General features: G+C 39.0%; 1 protein-coding gene across 11 annotated transcripts in view; it reads right to left on the minus strand.

Annotated features, from left to right (window-relative positions):
• Positions 1-21,837, minus strand: part of LOC103352374 (coiled-coil domain-containing protein 7) — a 258,082-nt gene that overhangs the window by 220,047 nt on the left and 16,198 nt on the right. For 9 of the 11 annotated variants that reach the window (XM_051833415.2, XM_051833414.2, XM_051833410.2 and 6 more), the window contains 2 exons: positions 13,568-13,728; positions 10,602-10,663 (listed from right to left, as the gene is read on the minus strand). In XM_051833415.2, the coding sequence (XP_051689375.2) occupies positions 10,602-10,663; positions 13,568-13,728 (223 nt within the window). The remainder of the gene's footprint in view (positions 1-10,601; positions 10,664-13,567; positions 13,729-21,837) is intronic. The other 2 variants (XM_051833418.2, XM_051833419.2) reach the window with 1 other exon arrangement.

Consider the following 21,837-nt stretch of genomic DNA (forward strand, 5'->3'; position numbering starts at 1 on the left):
AAATTCTAGAGGTCAACATTGGGGAAACTCTGCAAGACATCGGGAAAGAAAAGACTTCTTGGAAAAGCCCTCAGGAGTACAGGCAATAAAAACAAAAATAGAAGGGATTACATCAATCTAAGGGGCTTCTATGCTGCAACAGAAACAATCATCAAAGTGAAGAAACAACTGACAGAATATTTGCGAACTATGCAACTGATAAAGGATTAATATTCAGAATATATAAAGAGCTCAAGAAACTCAACAAGAATAAAACAAACAATGTAGTTAAGAAATGAGCAGAAGACTTAAATAGGCATTTTTCAAAAGAAATTTAAATGGCCAACAGACACATGAAAAAATGCTCAGGATCACTAACCATCAGGGATGTGCAAATCAAAACCACAGTGAGGTTTCACCTCACCCTAGTGAGAATGGCTGTCAGACAGAAGTAAAAAAAATAAAAGCTGGCAAGGAAGTGAGGAAAAAGGTATCTTAATATACTCTTGGTGGAAAGGCAAACCAAGACAGCCATTTGGAAGCCCATATGGAAATTTCTCAGAAGTTTGAAAACTGATATACCATATGACACAGCCATCCTGGGAACTTACCAAAATGGAATGAAATCAGCATGAGAGAGTTATTTGTACCCCCATGTTTATTGCAGCTCAACTCACAATAGTTAAGACATAGAGTCTACCCAGATGTCCATCAACTGATGACTGGATAAACTGTGGTATATGTACGCTATGGAATACTACTTAGCTACAAAAAAAGAATGAAATCCTGTCCTTTGCAACAAAATTGGCTAAACTGGAAACCATTATACTTAGTGAAATAAGCCAGTCCCCCAAAAAACCAATACCTTATGTTTCCCTTAATCTATGGCAACTAATATAGTACAAAAAATGTAATTATAGGACTGAAGCTGACATTTTGAGATGTGATTTTTTTTTACAACTCCTGTCTCTACTGTTGAGGAACACTTTTTTTTTAAATTCTTACTATTTGTTGCATTCTTTATTTAGTATAGGGTTAATCTTATGATTATAAAATAAACTGAAAGTATTTAATTGTAAAAATTAAAATAAGAAAGGAAGGAGAATGGCAGGTTGGAGGGAATTTAGGGTGGTATCACTATGCTTCTAAATCTGTATATAGAAATATGTGAAATTTGTACACCTTATATTAATTTTAAAAATTGAAATAAAGATAAAATATACTAGCAGCAACAAAAACACACTATTACAACAAACGTAAGTTATTATTCTTTGGCCAACCAGAAATTCAACAGGAAAATATCTTCAGCATCTCCAAAAAATTTTTGCCTTGATCTCTGCTCTTGACAGTCAGCTTTTGTTTTAACTGGGCTACTTCCCCTTTTTTGGATGGTACTCTACTTTGTCATTGGGATTCTGCTGGGTCATTAGTTTTACTCATTATTATAATTGTTTGAGAAATTGGTCCTACTTGTTTACAATCTATACTGATAAAGCTCTGTCTTTATCTTCAACTGATACAGGCACAACAGTTTGGGAACTCATAAACAAAGCTTTCTCCACTTGAATGTTTCAGCCAGAATTATATAAACTGATCAGTTGAGATGCTATATTGTTGGATGTTGTTTCTGCTGTGAATTTTCAATCCTCTCCAACTATGTCACAAAAAAGATAATTTTTTTCCTTGCAAATAGATAAGGATGGTCTGCCACTGTAGGCTTCTTCAACATCATCTTGTCTCTTCTTAAAATGAGTTATCCATTTGTAAACCACTAATTTCTTTGGGGATTATCCCCATAAAAGTTTCATATAGAATAAATCATTTCACTATTGTAATACCTAACCTTCCCTATGAGTTTTATTCTTGTTTCAGTTTTGGCAGAGTCCCTAATCCTGCTTTTGTAGTGGCTCTATCTATCCACTGTTTCCTTTACTGTAAAGAAGACTTTAAGTTTTATATAATCCCATTTCTTTAGTTTCACCTTTGTTGCCTTTTTTATCCAGAATTCTTCACCTACACCAATAACTATGTATTTTCTCTATATTTTTTCTAGTAATTTTATAGTGTTGCATCTTAAATTTAGGTCTTTGATCCATATTGAACTGATTGTTTTATATGATGAGAAGTAAGGATCTAATTTCATTCTTCTACATATATATGTCCAATTTTACCAGCATCATTTATTAAATGACTATCCTTTATCTAATGTATGTTCTATACATTATCTATCCTCTATCTAATGTACATTCTGTAAGCTTTTCTCAAAAATCAGGTAGTTGTTGCTATATAAATTAATTTCTATTTTGTTCCACTGACCTTTGTATCTATTTTTATGGCAGTATTATGCTGTTATGATTAAAACAGCTTTGCAGTATGCATTGAAATCAGGAATTGTAATGCTTCCACCATTATTTTTGCTCAGAATTGCTTTGGCTATTCTGAGTCTTTTGTGATTCCACGTGCATTTAAAGATTTTTTTTCTAATTCTATAAAGAATGCCATTAGTATTTTGATAGAGACAGTCTTGAATGTATAGAATACTTCAGGTAATACAGACATTTCAGCAATATTAACTCTTCAGATCCTTGAGCAAGGAATATCTTTATATTTTTTGTGATCTTCATTTTTCACCAAAGTTTTATAATTTTCATTGCAGAGATCTTTCTATTCCTTAAATTTATTTCTAAATCTTTCATTTTTGTGGCTATTATGAAATGGATTTTTTTCTTGATTTCTCTTCCAGCAAGTTCATTATTGACATATGAAAAGCTACTATTTTTTGTATGTTGATTTTGTAACCTGCAACTTTCTGAATTGGTTTATCATTTCTAATAGTTTGTTTTATGGAATGTTTAGGTTTCAGCTTGTACAACATCATGTCATTTGCAAACATGAACATTTTGACTTCCTCTTTCCCAGTTTTGACACTATTTTTTCTCCTCCCTAAGGAGTCATGTAATACTTCCAATACTATATTGAATAAGAGTGGTGAAAGTGGGCATCCTTGTCTTGTCCCAGATCTAGGGAAGTGCTTTCAGCCTTTCCTCATTCTGTATTTTGGCTACTGGTTTGTCACACGTAGCCTTTATCATTTTGAAGTATGTTCCTTTCATACCTAATTTGTGGAGGTTTTTTTTTTTTTTTATCATGAATGGATGTTGAATTTTATCAAATCTTTTCTCCACATCTTATGAGATGATCATATGGTTCTTGGCCTTCAATCTGTTAATAAGAAGTACGAGGTCTATTGATTTGTCAGTGTTGAACCAAACTTGCATCTGTGGTATAAATCCCACTTGGTCATGATTTATGCTATTTTTTAAAAGAAATATTTGAGAGGCAGAGTTAGAGAAGGCAGGAGGGAAGAAGGTGGAGGGAGGAAGGGAGATAGGAACACAGAGAAGGAGGAAAAGAGGGAGGGAGGGAGAATATGAATTAGAATGAACATCAATCTTCCATTCACAGGTTCACTCATCAAATGAATCCAAGAGCCATGAGTTTCTTCCAGGTCTCCCATATGTGTTCAGGGGCCCAAGCACTCCACTGCTTTCCAAGGTGCATTGACAGGGAGCCAGATCAGAAGTGGAGCACTCAGAACTTGAACTGGTGCCCAAATGAGATGCTGGAGCTGCCAGTGGCAGCTTAACCTGCTATGCCACAGTGCTGGTCTTCACATGTGATCTCTTTGATTTAGTGTTGGACTGCTAGTATTCTGTTGAGATTTTTTGCATCTATGTTCATCAAGGGTATTGGTTTTAAACTGTAGTTTTCTTTTTGTGTTCATTTTTGATATCAGATTAATCCTAACCTCATAAAAAGTTTGTCAGAGTTACATCCTGTTTAATACTGCGGAATAGTTTGAAAAGTATGGGAGGTAGTTCCTCTTTAAATATTTTGTAGAATTTGGTAGTGAAGTCATCAGGTCCCAGACTTTTCTTTGATGTTAGACTTAAATATCGCTTCAATCTTATTGCTTGTTATGAGTCTGCTTCAATTTTCTTCATCTTCTAGATTTAACATTGCTAAGTTATGTGTATCCAGGAATTTATCCATTTCCTCAAGATCTTCTAGTTTGTTAGCATACTGTTCATAGTAGTTTCTTATGATCCTTTGCATTTTACTGGTATAATAGCTCATTTTTCATCTCTAATTTTATTTGAATTATTTGTTAGTCTGGCGAAAGGCTTGTATATTTCATTTGTCTTCACGCACCAAAAAGCTTTTTTTGTTAAGCATTTTTATTGTTTAGTTTGTTTATTTCTGCTCAGGATCCTTATTTCTCACCTTCTACTAATTTTGAGTTTGGTTTCTTCCTGTATTTCTAAATCTTTGAGATGCATCATTACAAATTTAAAATCTTTCAATGAAAGATCTCCGCAAGTGAGATCCCAGTGGAAAGAACGGGTCATCAAAGAAGAAGGTACCTTTCTCTGAAGGGAGGAGAGAACCTCCACTTTGACCATGACCTTGTCTAAATATGATCAGAGTCGGTGAACTCAGGGGGTTTCCATAGCCTTGGCAGCTCATGACAAGAGCCTAGGGTGATTACTGAGGCCATAAACAAAAGTGTCAATTTGTTAAGTCAACAACAGGAGTCACTGTGCACTTACTCCTCATGTGGGATCTCTGTCCTTAGTGTGCTGTACATTGTAATTTAATGCTATAACTAGTACTCAAACAGTATTTTTCACTTTATGTTTCTGTGTGGGTGCAAACTGATGAAATCTTTACTTAATATATACTAAACTGATCTTCTGTATATAAAGAGAATCGAAAATGAATCTTGATGTGAATGGAAGGGGAGAGGGAGTGGGAAAGGGGAGGGTTGCGGGTGGGAGGGATGTTATGGGGGGGAAGCCATTGTAATCCATAAGCTGTACTTATGGATTATTATTCATTAAATAAAAGTTAAAAAAATCTTTCAATTTTCTAACATAAGCACTCATTTCAATAAATCTTTTTTAAAGATGTATTTATTTGAAAGGCAGAGTTAGAGAGAGGCAGAGGCAGAGGCAGAAAGAGACAGACAGAAAAGTCTCCAATCTACTGGTTCACTTCCCAAATGGCCGCAAAAGCCAGAGCTGGGCCAATCCTAAGCCAGGAGCCAGGTAATTCTTCTGGGTCTCCCAAATGGGTGCAGGGGCCCAAGGGCTTGGGCCATCTAGTAGTGCTTTCCCAAGCTATAGCAAAGAGCTGGATCAGAAGTAGAGCAGCTGGGACTAGAACCGGTGCCCATATGGGATGTTGGCACTGCAGGCAGCAGCTTATCCACTATACCACAGTGCTGGCCCCAACTATAAACACTTTTAACACTTCTTTTGCTCTATGTCATAGATTGATATGTTGTATTATCATCTTCATTTGTTTCAAAAGTTAATTTCTGGCATACCGGGTTCTAGTCCCAGTTGGGGTGCCAGATTCTGTCCCAGTTGCTCTTCTTCCAGTCCAGCTTTCTGCTGTAGCCCAGGAGTGCAGTGGAGGATGGCCCAAGTCCTTGGGCCCTGCACCCGCATGGGAGACCATGAGAAAGCACGTGGCTCCTGGCTTCGGATCAGCGTGGTGCACCGGCCGCAGCGCGCTGGCCGCAGCGGCCATTGGAGGGTGAACCAACGGAAAAGGAAGACCTTTCTGTCTGTCCACTCTGCCATACCCACTGCTTTTTCTATAGCATAGTTTTTAATTTCCACATATTTATGAATGTTCTATTGTTCTTCTTATTTTCTAGTTTTAAATTCCCTTGTGTTCTGAGAACATGATATTTAAATCCTTCAAAATTTATGGAGACCTAATTTGTGGCCCCATATATGGTCTATCCAAGAAAATGTTCCTTGTGGTGATAAGAATGTGTACTCTGTAGCTATTGGGTGAAATATTCCATAAATATCTTTTAGGCCCATTCGCTCAATAGGATGGTTCAATTCTGATGCATCTTGCTTATGTCTGGATCATTTATTGGCAACAGTGGAGTGCTGAAGTACCCCACTACTATTGCATTGGAATATATCTCTTCTTGTTTTACTTTTTTTATTTTGAAAGGTAGAGTTAGTGAGAGAGAGAGAGAGACAGAAAGGTCTTCCTTCTGTTGGTTCACCCCCCAAATGGCTGCTATGGCCAGAGCTGCGCCAATCTGAAGCCAGGAGCCAAGTGTTTCCTCCTGGTCTCCCATGTGGATGCAGGGAACCAAGCACCTGGGCCATCCTACACTGCCTTCCTGGGCCACAGCAGAGAGCTGGACTGGAAGAGGAGCAACCAGGACTAGAACCCGGTGCACATATGGGATGCCAGTGTCACAGGCAGAGGATTAACCAAGTGAGCCATGGCACTGGCCCTCTTCTTTTATGTTTGCTCTCTATATATGTTTGATCTTATGTTGGGTGCATATATATTTATGATTGTTACATTTTCTTGCTGAACTGATAGTTTTATCAATGTATGTTACAGTTTTCTGGTCACATTTGCAGTTTTTAAAATTCTACTTATCTAATATGAGTATAGCTACTCATGCTCATTTTTGGTTTCCATTTGCATGGCAGTTCTCTTTCCAGTGTTTCACTTACAGTGTGTGTGTCTTGTGAAATGAGTTTCTTGTAGGCACCATTTATATAGGTCTTCTTTTAATTGACTCAGTCAACCTAAATTTTTTGAGTGGTGAATTTAATACATTTGCATTCTATGTTAGTGCCTGTAATCCACTACAAAGTGTGACAACGGCATCTTAACCACTAGCCAAACACTTGATCCCAAAGGCTATTTTTATTTAACCAAACTTGAAATCAATTTAAAGAAAAAAAAATCAGTTTGGCTGCCTATTCATGATATAGTAAGGAGGCAACTTGGTAATAAGGAAGAAATCAGTATTTAAGCCCAGTTGCTCCGGAAAATTCATATATACTCATTAGCTCAACAGAAAACAATAGGGGCCTACATCGTGGTGAGAGGATTCAGCTAATCTTAAAACTCCAGGGAGCCGGCACTGTGGCTCAGCAGGTTAACACCCTGGCCTGAAATGCCAGCGTCCCATATAGGTGCTGGTTCACACCCTGGCTGCTCCACTTCCAATCCAGCTCTCTGCTATGGCCTGGGAAAGCAGTAGAAGATGGCCCAAGTCCTTGGGACCCTGCACCCACGTGGGTGACCCAGAAGTTGTTCCTGGCTCCTGGCTTTGGATCGGCGCAGCTCCAGCCATTGCAGCCAATTGAGGAGTGAACCATCAGATGGAAGACCTCTTTCTCTGCCTCTCCTCTCTCTGTGTAACTCTTTCAAATAAATAAATCTTAAAAAATAAAACTCCAGGGTCACATATGCTGACATGCCATATCAGAGTGCCAGTTTGAGTCCCAGTTATTCTGCTTCTGATCCAGCTTCCTACCAAAACTCCTGAGAAGCAGACAAAGGCCCACGTCCTTGGGCCCCTGCCACCCACGTGAGAGACCTGGATGGCTCTTCCTGGCTCCTGGCTCCAGCCTGGCCTAGTCTGTTGCAACCATTTGGGAGTGAACTAGCAGATGGAAGATCTCTCTGCCTCTCCTCTCTGTAGCTCTTTCTTTCAAATAAATAAATCTCAGAAGAAGAAAAAAAACTATTAAAAAAAAGAAAGCCTATAATTTTGTTGACTGGTTATTGACTGTACTGAACCATTAGTGAATTTGGTAGCCTCATGTGTTTTAGCGATATTTACTTCCAATATAAGGACTTCTTTCATAACTTCTTGTAAGGCTGGTCTGGTCATGATGTATTCTCATAGTTATTGGTTATCCAGGAAGTACTTGTTGTTCAAACTTTTTTACTTTTATGACCTTGAATATATCAACCCACTCTCTTCTGGCCTGCAAGGTTTCTGCTGAGCAGTCTGTTAGTCTAATTAGTTTTCATTTATATGCAACTTGATGCTTTTCTCTAATTCAGGATTCTCTCCATGTCATTAACTTTTGACAATTTGACTAAAGTATGCCTTTGAGGTCTTTTTATTGTTGTTTAGTTGAGTCAGGGTCCTACTTTTGAGCTTTCTCTACCTGTATATCCAGCTTGTTCACTACTTGGGAATCTGGGACCTGACACTACAGGGCAATATATTTAGCTGCTGCCTGAATCCGGCATCCCCTGAGTGCCAGTTTGAATCCTGGCTATTCTACTTCTGACCTAGCTCCCTGCTAATATGCCTGCAATCAGCTTTAGATGTCCCTTGCCACCCATGTAGGAGATCTTGATGAAGTTACTGGCTCCTGGCTTCAGCTGTCACAGAGATTTGGAGAGTGAGCCAGCAAATGAAGCTCTCTCTCTCTCTCTCCCCCTCTTTCTAACTTTGCCTTTGAATAAATAATTTTTAGAATATGCTTTAATATTTTATCATCTCTGCATTTATAACAATTCACTTCAACAATCACAGAATCCTTTTCTTCCAGTGCCACAAACTGTTACAAATGAAAGCTGGTACTGATGCTTGTCAAAATATATAAAACAATTGATGTTTTATATAAAACCACTTTATATGTTAACTTGTTCCCAAAAACCTCTTTCTCTTTTTTTGCCTGGCTTATAAACCAAAAAAAGGGAATCTTATGGACAGACCACATAAAACATGAGACAGTGTCAGAGGCTCCTAGCTGTGCTAAATTTTTCTTACAGTACTGAAAATGCCCATCAAACCCTGCCATCCTAAACATTCTGTTCACATTTAAACTCCCCTTTTTTCCAAGTAAATAAAATTTCAAAAAGACTTAGAGATTTTTAACTATTTTATTTAGTAGCTTATCTTCTCCTTCAAAAATCTCCTTATGCTTCATGAGTTCCTATCATGAATTTGTAGTTGCCTATGGATATCTCATACTTCACACAGGCTTTCTTCATTCTTTTAATTCACTTTCTGACTGAGGATTGTTTAAAAACTTGTGTCCTACAGATAAATTCTTTCTTCTGTTTGATCTGTTTTGCTGTTGAAGATCAATTTTATTTCATTGAAACTTGCAGTTCCAAAATTTGTCTTAATTATTTCTATTTCCTTACTGAATTCCTCAGTAATGTCACCTTTGCTTTCCTTATTAAGTTATCTATATCCTATTGCATTGGATTGCATTTCCTCATGATCATTATTTTGAATTGCATTTCAGTCATCTAATAGATTTCCTTCTGAATATTTTTTTTCTTTCAGAAGTGTCATGCATTGTTTCCTGTGTCTCTACATTCACTTCTGCACACCTGCTGTAATAGTCCAAGGGGTAGGTTTTGTTGGAAACAAAGTTTTTTGTTTAAATGGGATGCATGCTGTTACTTGGCTTGTTGCTATGGTGTTAGTTATTGGTGAGCCCAGAAGTTTAACCTCTGAGTAATTTCATTTGCTTCAAACAATGTTAGCAGTGTTATGTCACACAGTCGTCAATTCTGTAATAGTGCATGTATACAGAAGACTTTGAGGCTGATGTGGGCTTCTTGAGGTACTTCATTCCCCCAAGAATTGAGTATCACACTAGAATTTGTGATAGGTGGGCTTCATTCTTGGTGCTAAGGGACACCAAAGGGGCTTTCCCCTTGTCCCACTAGGCAGATCTGAATGAAGCTGGAGTTTGCGGCTCCAACAACTCTGGCTCTAAGACTGTGTGATGTGGATTGGAACTTCCCCTCACCCTGTTGGAAGACTGTGACTGGTCCTGGGACCTAGGGCACCAAAAGCCCTACTCCCAGAATCTGAGGTTGTGACGGTGACCATGCTACAGTTCTATAGGGTGATGGAAAGATAAATTAGATTTTGCACTGGAAGATATGGGTCAAGAGAGGCAGCATAGGTAAATGCTTCCATGGGACTCACGGGCTAGAAATAAGTGAGTCTGCATCTATTAATACTAATACTAATTATCACAGTTCTGGCATTGCAAAATATGGAGGAGTCATTGCCCAGTCTCCCAAGAGCTGGTTGTGTTAGCGATAGTGGTAGCTGCATGCCTTTTTCTTGCAAGATGGCATTTCCTAGCTGGAAACTGAGTAGCTGTTGTAGCAGATACTGGTAGTGGCAAGGGCTGGCAACAGTGGTGTGCCCGTGGTCTCTCTTTGCTGTCCTACAGAATCTTTGCTGTTCTGTCATCTCTTTATAGGAAATTTCTCTCAATCAGTTCCCTGCGAACATTCTTGTTTTTCTGATACTTGTAGCTGAAATGAATGCAGCTTCTCACTATTCATGAATCTTGGATCCTGTCAGATTGAGTTTTTTAAACTTCTATATATAAGTAAGAATATACAGTAGTTGTTTTTCTGTGTTAGGCTTATTTCAGTTAGCATGATATGCCCTCTATTTCCATCCATTTTGCTGTGAAAGATGATTTCATTTTTTGTACCCAAACAATGTTCCATTGTGTCTATATACCACATTTTCTCTCCATTCATCTTATAATGAACACCTTGGTTGATTCCATATCTTGGCTATGGTGAAGACTGCTGCAAAGAGGTGGTAGAGCAGGTACACCTTTGATACAATTATTTCATGTCTCATATATATATGTGTGTGTATATATATTCAGTAGTGAATATTTAATTTATCATTACATAATATTATAACTAAATTTTAAAACTTAAAGTCTCAAAGTATGAATACATTTAGGAAACCTTTTAAAGTATAAACATGTATAAAATACCTTCAATTTGCTGCTTTACAGTTTCATAACTTTTCACTACTAGAGGTGAATTTTCTGAATCTCTGTTAAAATTTCAATGAACAAAACATTTTAATATAGCAAATAATGAGTTTAAATTACATTTAAATAAGAATTAGAATGTAGAAGATTTATAAAATAAAAATTAACACATTCTTTAACTTATTCACAGGTATTCAGGTAAATTAACTACCAATAGGGACAGACACAACTGTACCAATTAGCACAGCACTTAAGATGTTTGAGATGCCCATATCCCATTAAGAGGGTGAATAGGTTTGATCCCTGACTCCATTTATAATTCCAATTTCCTGCCAAAGTGTGCCCTGGGTGGCAGCACATGACGACTCAGGTACTTGACTAGGTTCCTGGCACCAATGTGAATGATCTAGGTTGAGGTCCAGACTCCTGGCTTCAGCCTAGCTCATAACCAGCTGTTGCAAGCATTTGGTAGGTTAACCAACAGAAGGAAGATATCTCTTTTTCCCTCATCTCCCTCATCTCTCTCATGTTTCTCTTTCTCTTCTTTTCAAGTCACAATAAATTCTAAAAATAATTAGTAATGAGCAAATAAATGAAAGTCAAGCTATGTAGTCCTATAAATTCAGTGTGTTTCATGAATATAATTAGATACACCAATATCAACAAAGAAGTCTGAAAATAAATTGGGTAGAAACACACGATTTCTTTTTACCAATGTTATCAATGATGTAATGATTAAGTATACATATTTTGGGGTGTGTCTATTTGGCCCAAAACCTGTTTCATTCACTTACTAATTATATAATCTTGGGTAAGTTCCTTAACATCTCTCATATTCCATTTCTTCATCTATTAAAAATGATACCTTTTCCATTATGTAGTTATCAAGATAAAAGGGGATTATACATGCTGTTACTTTAAAAATACCAGCATATGGCAGAAATTTAAATATCAAGTATTAAAATTAATTTAGGGTTTAAAGTTAATTTTAAGCCTCCTAATAAAAAAGTTATGTGAATATATCTGAAACCCTGAACCAAGAATCTAGTTATGTAACTCCTAGGCAGCCAACTGAAGATTCACTCTATTAATTTCTTTAAAATTACTAATTAGCACATTAAAATATCAGTAAACTACATGATAAATAATAACTTTTCTCAATTATGGGTACTTTTATGTTAAAATGACATTATTTATTTTAAAAATTTTTATTTTTTTATTTTTTATTTTATTTATTTATTTATTTATTTTTTTGACAGGCAGAGTGGACAGTGAGAGAGAGACAGAGAGAAAGGTCTTCGTTGGTTCACCCTCCAATGGCCGCCATGGCTGGCGCACTGCGGCTGGCGCACCGTGCTGATCCGATGGCAGGAGCCAGGTGCTTCTCCTGGTCTCCCATGGAGTGCAGGGCCCAAGCACTTGCCCCATCCTCCACTGCCTTCCCGGGCCACAGCAGAGAGCTGGCCTGGAAGAGGGGCAACCAGGACAGAATCCGGCGCCCCGGCCGGGACTAGAACCCGGTGTGCTGGCGCCACTTGGTGGAGGATTAGCCTAATGAGCTGCGGCGCCGGCCTAAAATTTTTATTTATATAAGGTGAACAAATTTCATGTATTTCCTACATACAAATTTAAGAACATGGTGGTAACTCTTAACCTATCTCCCTCTTACCCATGCTCCCACCCTCCCTCTTCATTTTCTTACTTTTTTTTTTTTTGATTTTTACAAAGACATCCTTTGACAGGCATAAGCTTAACCCTCCACTAAGTAAAAAATACAACAAATGAGTATGAAGAAAAAAATACTTTTCCTCCGAAGTATAGACAAGGGTTGTAATCAGTACTCAAATATCAATGAACTTTTTTTTTTTTTTTTTTGACAGGCAGAGTGGACAGTGAGAGAGAGAGACAGAGAGAAAGGTCTTCCTTTGCCGTTGGTTCACCCTCCAATGGCCACCGTGCTACGGCCGGCGCATCGCGCTGATCTGGAGGCAGGAGCCAGGAACTTATCCTCGTCTCCCATGGGGTGCAGGGCCCAAATACTTGGGCCATCCTCCACTGCACTTCCCTGGCCACAGCAGAGAGCTGGCCTGGAAGAGGGGCAACTGGGACAGAATCCGTTACCCCGACCGGGACCAGAACCCGGTGTGCCGTCGCCGCAAGGCAGAGGATTAGCCTAGTGAGCCGCGGCGCCAGCCTCAATGAACTTTTATGTGAATGTAAAACCTTTACTTAAGTTGGTTATATATATTTTTAAAATGTTTGCCTATTTTTATTTGAAAGGCAGAGAAAAAAGGAGGTGGGAGAGAGGGAACAAAGATGGAAGGGAGGGAGAGTGAGATGGATCTTTCATCCACTGATTCACTCCCCAAATGCCTGCAACAGATAGGGCTGTGCTATGCCAAATACAGGAGATCAGAACCATCTGGGTCTCCAACATGGGTAGCAGTAAATCAGAAACCTGAGGCATCATCTGCTGCCTCACAGGAGGTATTAGCAGGAAGCTGGATCCAAAAGGCAATGTAGTCATCCCAATGGTGGCCTAACTTGCTGCTCTACAACCCCTGTCCTAAGATAAATAATTTTTAATGAAGATATTCAAGAACAATAATCAGATCTAAAATAGTTTCCCATTTATTACTGAGAGCCATCTGAACAAATAAGAACAGAATTTATAAGCCATATATTTCAAAGTCTAATAGCCACAAATAGCTACTAAGCACTTGAAATGTGGCTAGTGTGTTAGAAGCTGATTTTGTTAATTGAATTGAATTTTAATAGTCTGTGTAGCCAGTAACTACCGTATTGGATAGTACCATCTCAGAGCATTAAAATTTTCAGACAAGATCAAACTGACTAAAACAAATTTGATTTAGAAACCCTACGCACAGCCATAACACCTGACCCATTACCTTACATTCAATGCTACCTCTCTTATTATTTTTCATTCATTCTTCTATTTCACTTACATAGTTGTAGACTCCCGTTCACGGTGCTTTCCCAGTTCTTTAACATTTTGCTCAAGTTGTAATATTTGTGCAGTGCCCGAGGTGAGCTTTTTATGAGGTACTGCAAGTTCATTTAGAAGAGTTGGCTCTTCACCTTGGAAATCCTCAGTTTGTTCCCATACCTAAAAGAAATTTAACGTAATGTTAGACAGGCAGTGGAGGTGGTAAAGTTTTCTTTCCAGTTATCTTCTCTACTCCCTACTAAGATAGTATATAATATATACCAGTGCTCACCCTAATAAGTTTCAACAGTACCACCACCATGGACACCACTGGAAAGGTCACTGGCCTGCCAGATTCCTATGGGCATCTTCCCCCAGGATTTCTTAGCAAAATTCAGCAGTGCATAACATCCCTTTGGGAATACTTCCAGCATATCACTTCTATGGATATGCTATGCCAATAGGTACAGTGGCTCCCTGCCAAGAGGTCATTCATTTCCTGGTACCACAGAGGACTGCGTCCAGTGTACCATGCTCATGGCAAGTTTTGAGTGAATTCAAAGCCACCAGGATGGCATTCGACTCAACTCCTCTGCCTTCCAGCTGTAACAGCTGCTCCCTCCCAGAAGATCTGGAGGTTAGCCCTGGGTTGAAAGAGTTGGGAATATTCATTTGTTCCTTCCTTGATCATGCTCTGCTTCCATCTAGGGGTAGAGGTTCTTCTCTACAGCTTCTGTTACTACATTATTTTTAATTGTCTTGATCCTCTTAGAAGAAAGTCTGCTGTTATAATTCTTTATATAAAACTTTCCCTAATCAAATTACTATACAGCTTTCATCTTTTAAAAAAAAAGATTTATTTAAAAGGCAGAGTTAGAGAAAGAGGGGAGACAGATCTTCCACCTGCCAGTTTACTCCCCCAAATGGCTGCAAAGGTTAGGGCTAGGCCAGTCCAAAGTCAGTCTATGGGCTTTAACCAGATCTCCCACATTCAGTGGCAGAGGCCCAAGCATTTAGATAAGCCTCTGATGCCTTTTCTAGGCTATCAGTAGGGATCTGGATTTGAAGTGGAACAGCCAAGTCTCCAATTGGCATCCATGTGGGATATCAACATCGCAGGTGGAAGCTTAATTGGTTACACAAAGTGCCAGCCTGGATTCTTCTCTTGATTAAACTGGTATATTCAATTTCCCAATGGAGATTTGAACAAAACAGAAGATGAAAAAGAGCTAAAGGATCAAGAAATATACAGTGGGATTATAATCTATTACGCTTCAAACAGACCTCTAGGGTGCAGGTTCCAAAACAACCCGGAAAAGGACACACCCCAGGCTCATCCCACATTTCTCTAATGCAGCTCATAATACGCTCCAATGGGTTCAACATGCACCTCTGTAAATGTAATATGATCACAGGCACTAACCTCAACCAACATGTACTGACAATAAAATCCATTAGCAATAAAAAGATCACTCAAGGATCCTCAAATACTAGCATACATAAGAATCCCCTGTAGAGTTCATGGTAAAGCAGATTCCTAACTCTCACACGAACATTTCTAAATTCAGAAATCTGCATTTATAAAAGGTACAATAGGTGATGGCTAAACATGATCCATCAACAATGTAAAACACTCCTTAAAAGGCAAAAGGTAATACAACTGCTTAGCTAATGTAACTCAAGCATAATATTAAGAAAATACTCAAGAGAAGTAATTACTGTTTGACATTTTCAAAAATACAAATATAGTTGTGCAACAAGGATTCACCTTAAGGAATATGAATGCATGAACTTGGATGGCAGGCACACTGGAGATGATGGTACACAGCACAAAGGCATGAGCAGTACATGCACAGGGAAGTAGACACATGTGATCGCTACTAAGGAAGTGCAATCAACACTCTGCACTGGGAAGATTGAATACTAGGCACAGATGGAGGTAAAGCCATCAAGAATGGTTACCCAACTGATAAAAATAATACTATTAACAGGGACAGGAAATGTTAGAAGATGTATAAGATCTGGGGGATGGGGGCCAAAATGGTGGTATAGGAGTGAGAAGTTCCAAGCCATGCAGGCAAAAATGGACAGTTAGCAGAGGGGATACAAACCAGTGCAGAATCACGAGGAGTTCACGCAGAGTGGTTCAGGAGTCCACCAGAGATTGCTCAGGCCCACGCTGGAGGAGCACAGAGGAGGCAGGGGTGGCAGACAAGCAGTGAAGGAATAATGCAGGGACCAAGCAAGGAAACTGGCACTGCCACCCCCAGAGAACCAGATGAGAGGTCTCAAGTCCACGGAGCTGCAAACAGTGGCAGGCAGGGAAGCTTGGTGAGCTGCACTGCATCTGACACTCCAAGCAGGAAGGAGGAGAAATTGTACGGGAACAGGTGGAAAGGTTGGGCATGCCATGATCTTTCTGTGTCTTACCCCGTTCCCCCAGTCGGACCTACAGCTGGCATGGAGAAGGCATACTGATTGTTTACATTTTCCAGTGTAAGCAGGGGACTGCCGCATCTGCCTCCTGCACACACACCCATCAATTGCAGGGGCCACCTCACAACACGCCCCACCCGGGAACAAGGATCACAACATTTCAGAGTGATTTCCTTCCTACCACACAAGCTGTACAACAAGGAGTAGTCCTAAACAGAGAACACCCAAGCTCATTTCTCGCACCGTGAGAAATGCGCAGAGCTTAGTGCACCAAAGCCCTGGTACCCACCTCCATCACCATCCAGAAGTAAACAGAGCTCCAGGAGGCAGAGCTGTGTGTTTCCACTTGCAATGCACAGACACATAGCAGATCACAGCAGAGGAAAAACAATTTAAAAATACAGTCAACCAGAAATGCTAAAGAACAAATGAAAAATCCTGAATAAGAATAAAGAAGACTGTATGAATTCACCAGAGGAACAATACAAATCCTCAACAATGGAGGCTGAAGAAGGGATAGAGGATATGCCAGAAAAGGAATTCAAAAATTAATAGAGTACTTAGAAGCAATCAGAAACAAATTTATGATTCAAATGAAAAGCACTTCCAAGAAATTCAGATTTTAAAGAGAAGCCAGAATGAAATGCTGGAAATGAAGAATTCAATAGACCAAATAAAAAATGCAGTGGAAAGTCTTAGCAATCAAATAGATGAAACAGAAAAGTATCAGAACTAGAAGACAAACTTTTGGAAATAATACAGTCAGACCAAATACAAGAAAAAGAAATTAGAAAATTAAAAATCATGGTTGGAGAGTTAAGATTCTATCAAACGACCAAACTTATGGATCCTAGGAATTCCAGAAGGTGTGGAAAGAGGAGGGACTAAAAGGCCTTCTTAATGAAATATTAACAGAAAAATTCCACAAATCAAAAGAGAAATCATGGAGCCAGCATGGTGGTGCAATGGGTTAAAGCCCTGGCCTGAGGTGCAGGCATCCATATGGGCGCCAGTTCTGGTCCCAGCTGTTCCTCTTCCAATTTGGCTCTCTGCTATGGCCTGGGAAAGCGGCAGAAGATGGCCCAAGTCCTTGAGCGCCTGCACCCATGTGGGAATCCAGGGAGAAGCTCCTGACTTCTGGCTTCAGATTGGCGCAGCTCCGGCTGTTGTGGCTGTATGGGGAGTGAACCAGCAGATGGCAGACCTTTCTCTCTGTCTCTACCTCTTTGCAACTCTTTCAAATAAATGAAAATATTTTAAAAAATAAAAATCAAAAAATTTCTGGAAACAAATGAAGATGGCAATACAACATACCATAAAGTTTGTGGGATACAGAAAAAGCAGTGTTAAGAGGAAAGTTTATAGCAATTTGTGCCTACATTAAGAAACTGGAAAGACACCAAATAAATGAACTACCTATGTACCTCAAGGATCTAGAAAATCTGCAGCAAACCAAACCCAAAACCAGTAGAAGAAATGATTAAAATTAGAAATAAATCAACAACAACAAAAAAAACAATACAAAAGATCAGCAAAACAAAGACGTGGTTTCCTTAAAAAATAAACAAAATTGACACACCATTGGCCCAACTAACAAAAGAAGCGAGAAGACTCAAATCAATAAAATTAGAGATGAAAAAGGAAATGTAATAACAGACACCACAGACATAAAAGAAATTATCAGAAATCACTAAAGAGAGATGTATGCCAAAACAACGGAAAACCTATAAGAAACAGAGATTCCCGGACACATAAAACCTACCTAATATGAGCCATGAAGACATAGGAAACCTAAACAGATTCATAACCAAGACGGAGACTGAAACAGTAATAAAGGCCCTCCCAACAAAAAAAAGCTCAGGACTGGATGGCTTCACTGCTGAATTCTACCAGACATTTAAAAAAGAACTAACTCCAATTCTTCTCAAATTATCAAAACAATTGAAAGGAAGTGAATCCTTCCAAATTCTTTCTGTGAACATCTTAATTCCTAAACCTGAAAAGATGCAACAGAGAAAGAGAATTACAGACCAATTTCCCTGATGAACATAGATGCAAACATCCTCAACAAAATTCTGGCCAATCGAATCCAGTAACACATTAAAATGCTCATTCACCCGGACCAAGTAGGATTTATCCCTGATATTCAGGGATGGTTCAACATCACAAATTAATCAATGTGATATATCACATTAAATTGAAGAACAAAAACTGTATGTTTATCTCAAAACACAATTCCCTCTCATGACAAATACTCTAAGCAAACTGGGTTTAGAAGGAACATTCCTCAAGGCAATTTATGACACACCCATGGCCAGCATCCTATTGAATGAGGAAAAGTTGGAAGCATTCCCACTGAGATCCAGAACCAGATAAGGATGGCCACTCTCACCATTGCTATTCAATATAGTCCTGGAAGTTTTAGCCAAAGCCATTAGGCAAGAAAAGGAAATCAAAGAGATACACGTTGGGAAGGAGGAAATCAAACTATCCCTATTTGCAGATGATATGATTCTATATATAGAGGATCCAAAAGACTCCACTAAGAGATTATTGGAACTCATAGAAGAGTTTAGTAAAGTAGCAGGATATAAAGACAATACACAAAAATCAACAGCCTTTGTATACACAAACAATGCCATGCTGGGAAAGAACTTCTAAGATGAATGCCACTCACAATATCTACCAAAAAAAAAAAAAATCAAATACCTTGGAATAAATTTAACCAAGAATCTCAAAGATCTCTACAATGAGAATTATAAAACATTAATGAAATAGAAGAAGATACAAATAAAAAGGGCAGTATTTGCAATGTTCATGGATTGGAAGAACCAATATCATAAAATCTCCATTCTTCAAAAAGAAACTTACAGATTCAATGTGATACCAATCAAAATATCAAAGACATTCTTCTAAGATCTAGAAAAATTTATGCTGAAATTCACATGGAGACACAGGAGACCTCAAATAGCTAAAGCAATCTTATACAAGAAACAGTCGGAAGCATCACAATACCAGATTTTATGACATACTACAAAGCAGTTATAATCAAAACATCCTGGTCCTGGTACAAAAAAGATGGATACACCAATGGAGCAGAATAGAAACACCAGAAATCAATCCAAACATCTACAACCAGTTTATATCTACGGAGCTAAAACCAATTCCTGGAGCAAGGACAATCTATTCAACAAATGGTGCTAGGAAAACATGCAGAAGCATGAAGACCCCTACCTATAACTTACACAAAAATCCACGCAAAATGGATTAAAGATCTAAATGTACGACTTGAAACCATCAAATAGTTGATTACATTGGAGAAACCCTGCAAGACATTAGCACAGGCAAAGACATCTTGGAAAAGACCCCAGAGGTACAGGCACTCAAAGCCAAAAGTAACAAATGGGATTACATCAAACTGAGAAGTTTCTGTACTGCAAAGGAAACAGGAAAGTCAAGAGGCAACTGACAGAATTGGAGAAAATACTTTAAAATTATGCAACTGATAAAGGATTAATAACCAGAATCTACAAAGAGAACAAGAAACTCCGCAACAAAGCAAACAACCCACTTAAGAGATGGGCCAGGGGTTGGCACTGTAGTGCAGTGGGTTAAAGCCCTGGCCTGAAGTGCCGGCATCCCATATAGGCATCAATTCTAGTCCTGGCTGCTCCTCTTCTGATCCAGTTCTCTGCTATGGCCTGGGAAACAGTAGAAGATGACCCAAGTCTTTGGGCCCTGTACCCACATGGGAGACTGGGAGGAAGCTCCTGGCTCCGGATTGGCACCGTTCTCTCTGTTGCGGCCATCTGAGGAGTGAATCAGCAGATGGAAGACGTCTCTCTCTCTCTCTGTCTCTACCTCTAACTCTGTCTTTAAAAAAATAAACAAACAAACAAACAAAAAAACAAAATAAAAAGAATTTGACCTTGAAATCTTCATGCTGGGGCCCTTGGCTGGCCACAGGGTGGTTGCCAGTGGGACAGAGGTCCCCACCTCATTTTTGGAAAGCCTGGAGGCGGTAAGTGAGACCTCCCTGTGTGAGCTGGGGGCTGCCTTTAAAAAAGACAGATGGGCAAAGGAGCTAAATAGACATTTTTTAAAAAGACAAAATCCAAATGGCCAACAGACACATGAAAAAATGTTCAGGATCACTAGCCATCAGGGAAATGCAAATCAAAAGTACAATGAAGTTTCACCTCACCCCGATTAGAATAGCTTACATACAAAAATCAGCTAACAAAGATGCTGGCAAAGATGTGGGGGAATAGGCACATTAATCCACTGCTGGTGGGAATGCAAACGGTAAAGCCACTATGGAAGACAGTCTGGAGATTCCTCAGAAACCTGAATATAGCCCTACCACACGACCCAGCCATCCCACTCCTCAGAATTTACCCAATAAAATTAAATTAGCAAATAAAAACGATACCTGCACTTCAATGTTTATTGCAGCTCAATTCACAATAGTAAGATCTAGAATCAACCTAAATGCCCATCAACAGAAGACTGGATAAAGAAATTATGGATATGTGCTTTATGGAATACTACACAGCAGTAAAAATTAAACAAAATGGAGGAATCTGAAAAACACATGCTGAGTGAAATAAGCCAGTCCGAAAGGGACAAATATCATGTTCTCCCCGTTCTGTGACAATTAACTGAGCACCTAAAAGGAAAACTGTAGAAGTGAAACTGACACTTTGAGAAGCAATGACTTGATCAGCCCTTGTCCTGACTGCTGAGTAGCAGCTTACTATTTTATTCTTTTTAGTATTTTTTTTGTTCTACCTAACACCATTGGTATTAAGAATCTCCACAACAGTATTACAAAAAACCCAGTTAAGAGATGGGCAAAGAACTTAGACATTTTTCAAAAAAGGAAATCCAAATGGCCAATAGACAGAAGAAAAATGTTCAGGATCATTAGCTGTCAGGAAAATGCAAATCAAAACCACAATGAGATTTTACCTCACTCCAGTTAGAATGGCTCTCAAACAGAAATCAACAAACAACAAATGCTGGAGAGGATGTGGAGGAAAAGGTACCCTAACCCACTGTTGGTAGGAATGTAAACTGGTAAAGCCACTATGAAGATAGTATGAAGATAACTTAAAAATCTGAATATAGACCTACCATATGATCTAGCCATCCTACTCCTGGGAATTTACCCAAAGGAATTCTAAAAGGAGGGAATGCCCAACATGGGAAGCAGAACACACAGCAGACTTTTAGAATGACAATTGCTTTCTGTAACACTCTGACTTCACAATCAACCCTTAAGATTTCCTGGTCTGGCTGAAAAGCCCATGAGAGCATTTCAGGCTTGGAAAGTCAAGACACTGTGGCAAAAAATATCCCATATGAAGGATCTCTGTGAATGAGACCCCAGTGGAAAGAATGGGCCATCAAAGAAAGATGTACTTATCTCTGAAGGGAGGAGAGATCTTCCAATTTGCTTATGGCCTTGTCTAAATACTGACAGAGTGTGTGGTGACAAAAGGCTTCCTTGGCCTAGACAGCTCATGGCAAGAGCCTCAGGTGATCACTGACATCATACACAAGAGCGTTAATTGTTAATTTAACAAAAGAAGTCACTATGCACTTACTCCCCAGGTAGGATCTCTGTCCTTAATGAGTTGTACTATGAGAATTCACTGCAAAACTTGTTCTCAAACTGTACTTTATACATTGTGTGTGTGGGGGAGGGTACAAACTTGAAATCTTTACTTAGCATAGCGCTAGTCCTTTGTATATAAAGTTAAACTAAACATGAATCTTAATGAAGAATGGGATGGGACAGTGATTAGGAGGTGGGATGGGAGTGGGGGTAGGAGGGCAGGTATGAGGGAA

Source organism: Oryctolagus cuniculus, chromosome 13, assembly GCF_964237555.1.
Source record: "Oryctolagus cuniculus chromosome 13, mOryCun1.1, whole genome shotgun sequence".
In the NCBI taxonomy this organism is placed as follows: domain Eukaryota; kingdom Metazoa; phylum Chordata; class Mammalia; order Lagomorpha; family Leporidae; genus Oryctolagus; species Oryctolagus cuniculus.